The sequence below is a fragment of the Papilio polytes genome, unplaced genomic scaffold (assembly GCF_000836215.1).
Source record: "Papilio polytes unplaced genomic scaffold, Ppol_1.0 DF822067.1, whole genome shotgun sequence".
Classification (NCBI taxonomy): domain Eukaryota; kingdom Metazoa; phylum Arthropoda; class Insecta; order Lepidoptera; family Papilionidae; genus Papilio; species Papilio polytes.
Genome location: NW_013527137.1, coordinates 3,436,815 through 3,437,025, shown reverse-complemented (window position 1 = coordinate 3,437,025; position 211 = coordinate 3,436,815). Strand labels below are relative to the sequence as shown.

General features: G+C 51.2%; 1 protein-coding gene across 1 annotated transcript in view; it reads right to left on the bottom strand.

Annotated features, from left to right (window-relative positions):
• The window catches only part of LOC106106846 (RAD50-interacting protein 1), a 7,308-nt gene that overhangs the window by 2,213 nt on the left and 4,884 nt on the right, over positions 1-211 (bottom strand). The window contains exon 11 of the mRNA XM_013287505.1: positions 6-208. Coding sequence (XP_013142959.1) covers positions 6-208 — 203 coding nt within the window. The remainder of the gene's footprint in view (positions 1-5; positions 209-211) is intronic.

Genomic DNA, 211 nt, shown 5'->3' with positions numbered 1-211 from the left:
ATAACACAATTAAAAAAAATTGAGATCCGTACTTGATTATTAAAAGTTTTAGACTAGATACTACGTGTACGTACTTGAGCTTCTTGTATTCGCGTATGTTGGCCTTGAACTCGAGCAGGATGTGGTCGCAGAGCGCGCAGAGGCCGGCGTCGCGCAAGTGCGCCAACAAGCTCGGCGCCTCGCCGAACACGCCCGACTCCGCCAGCTGCTG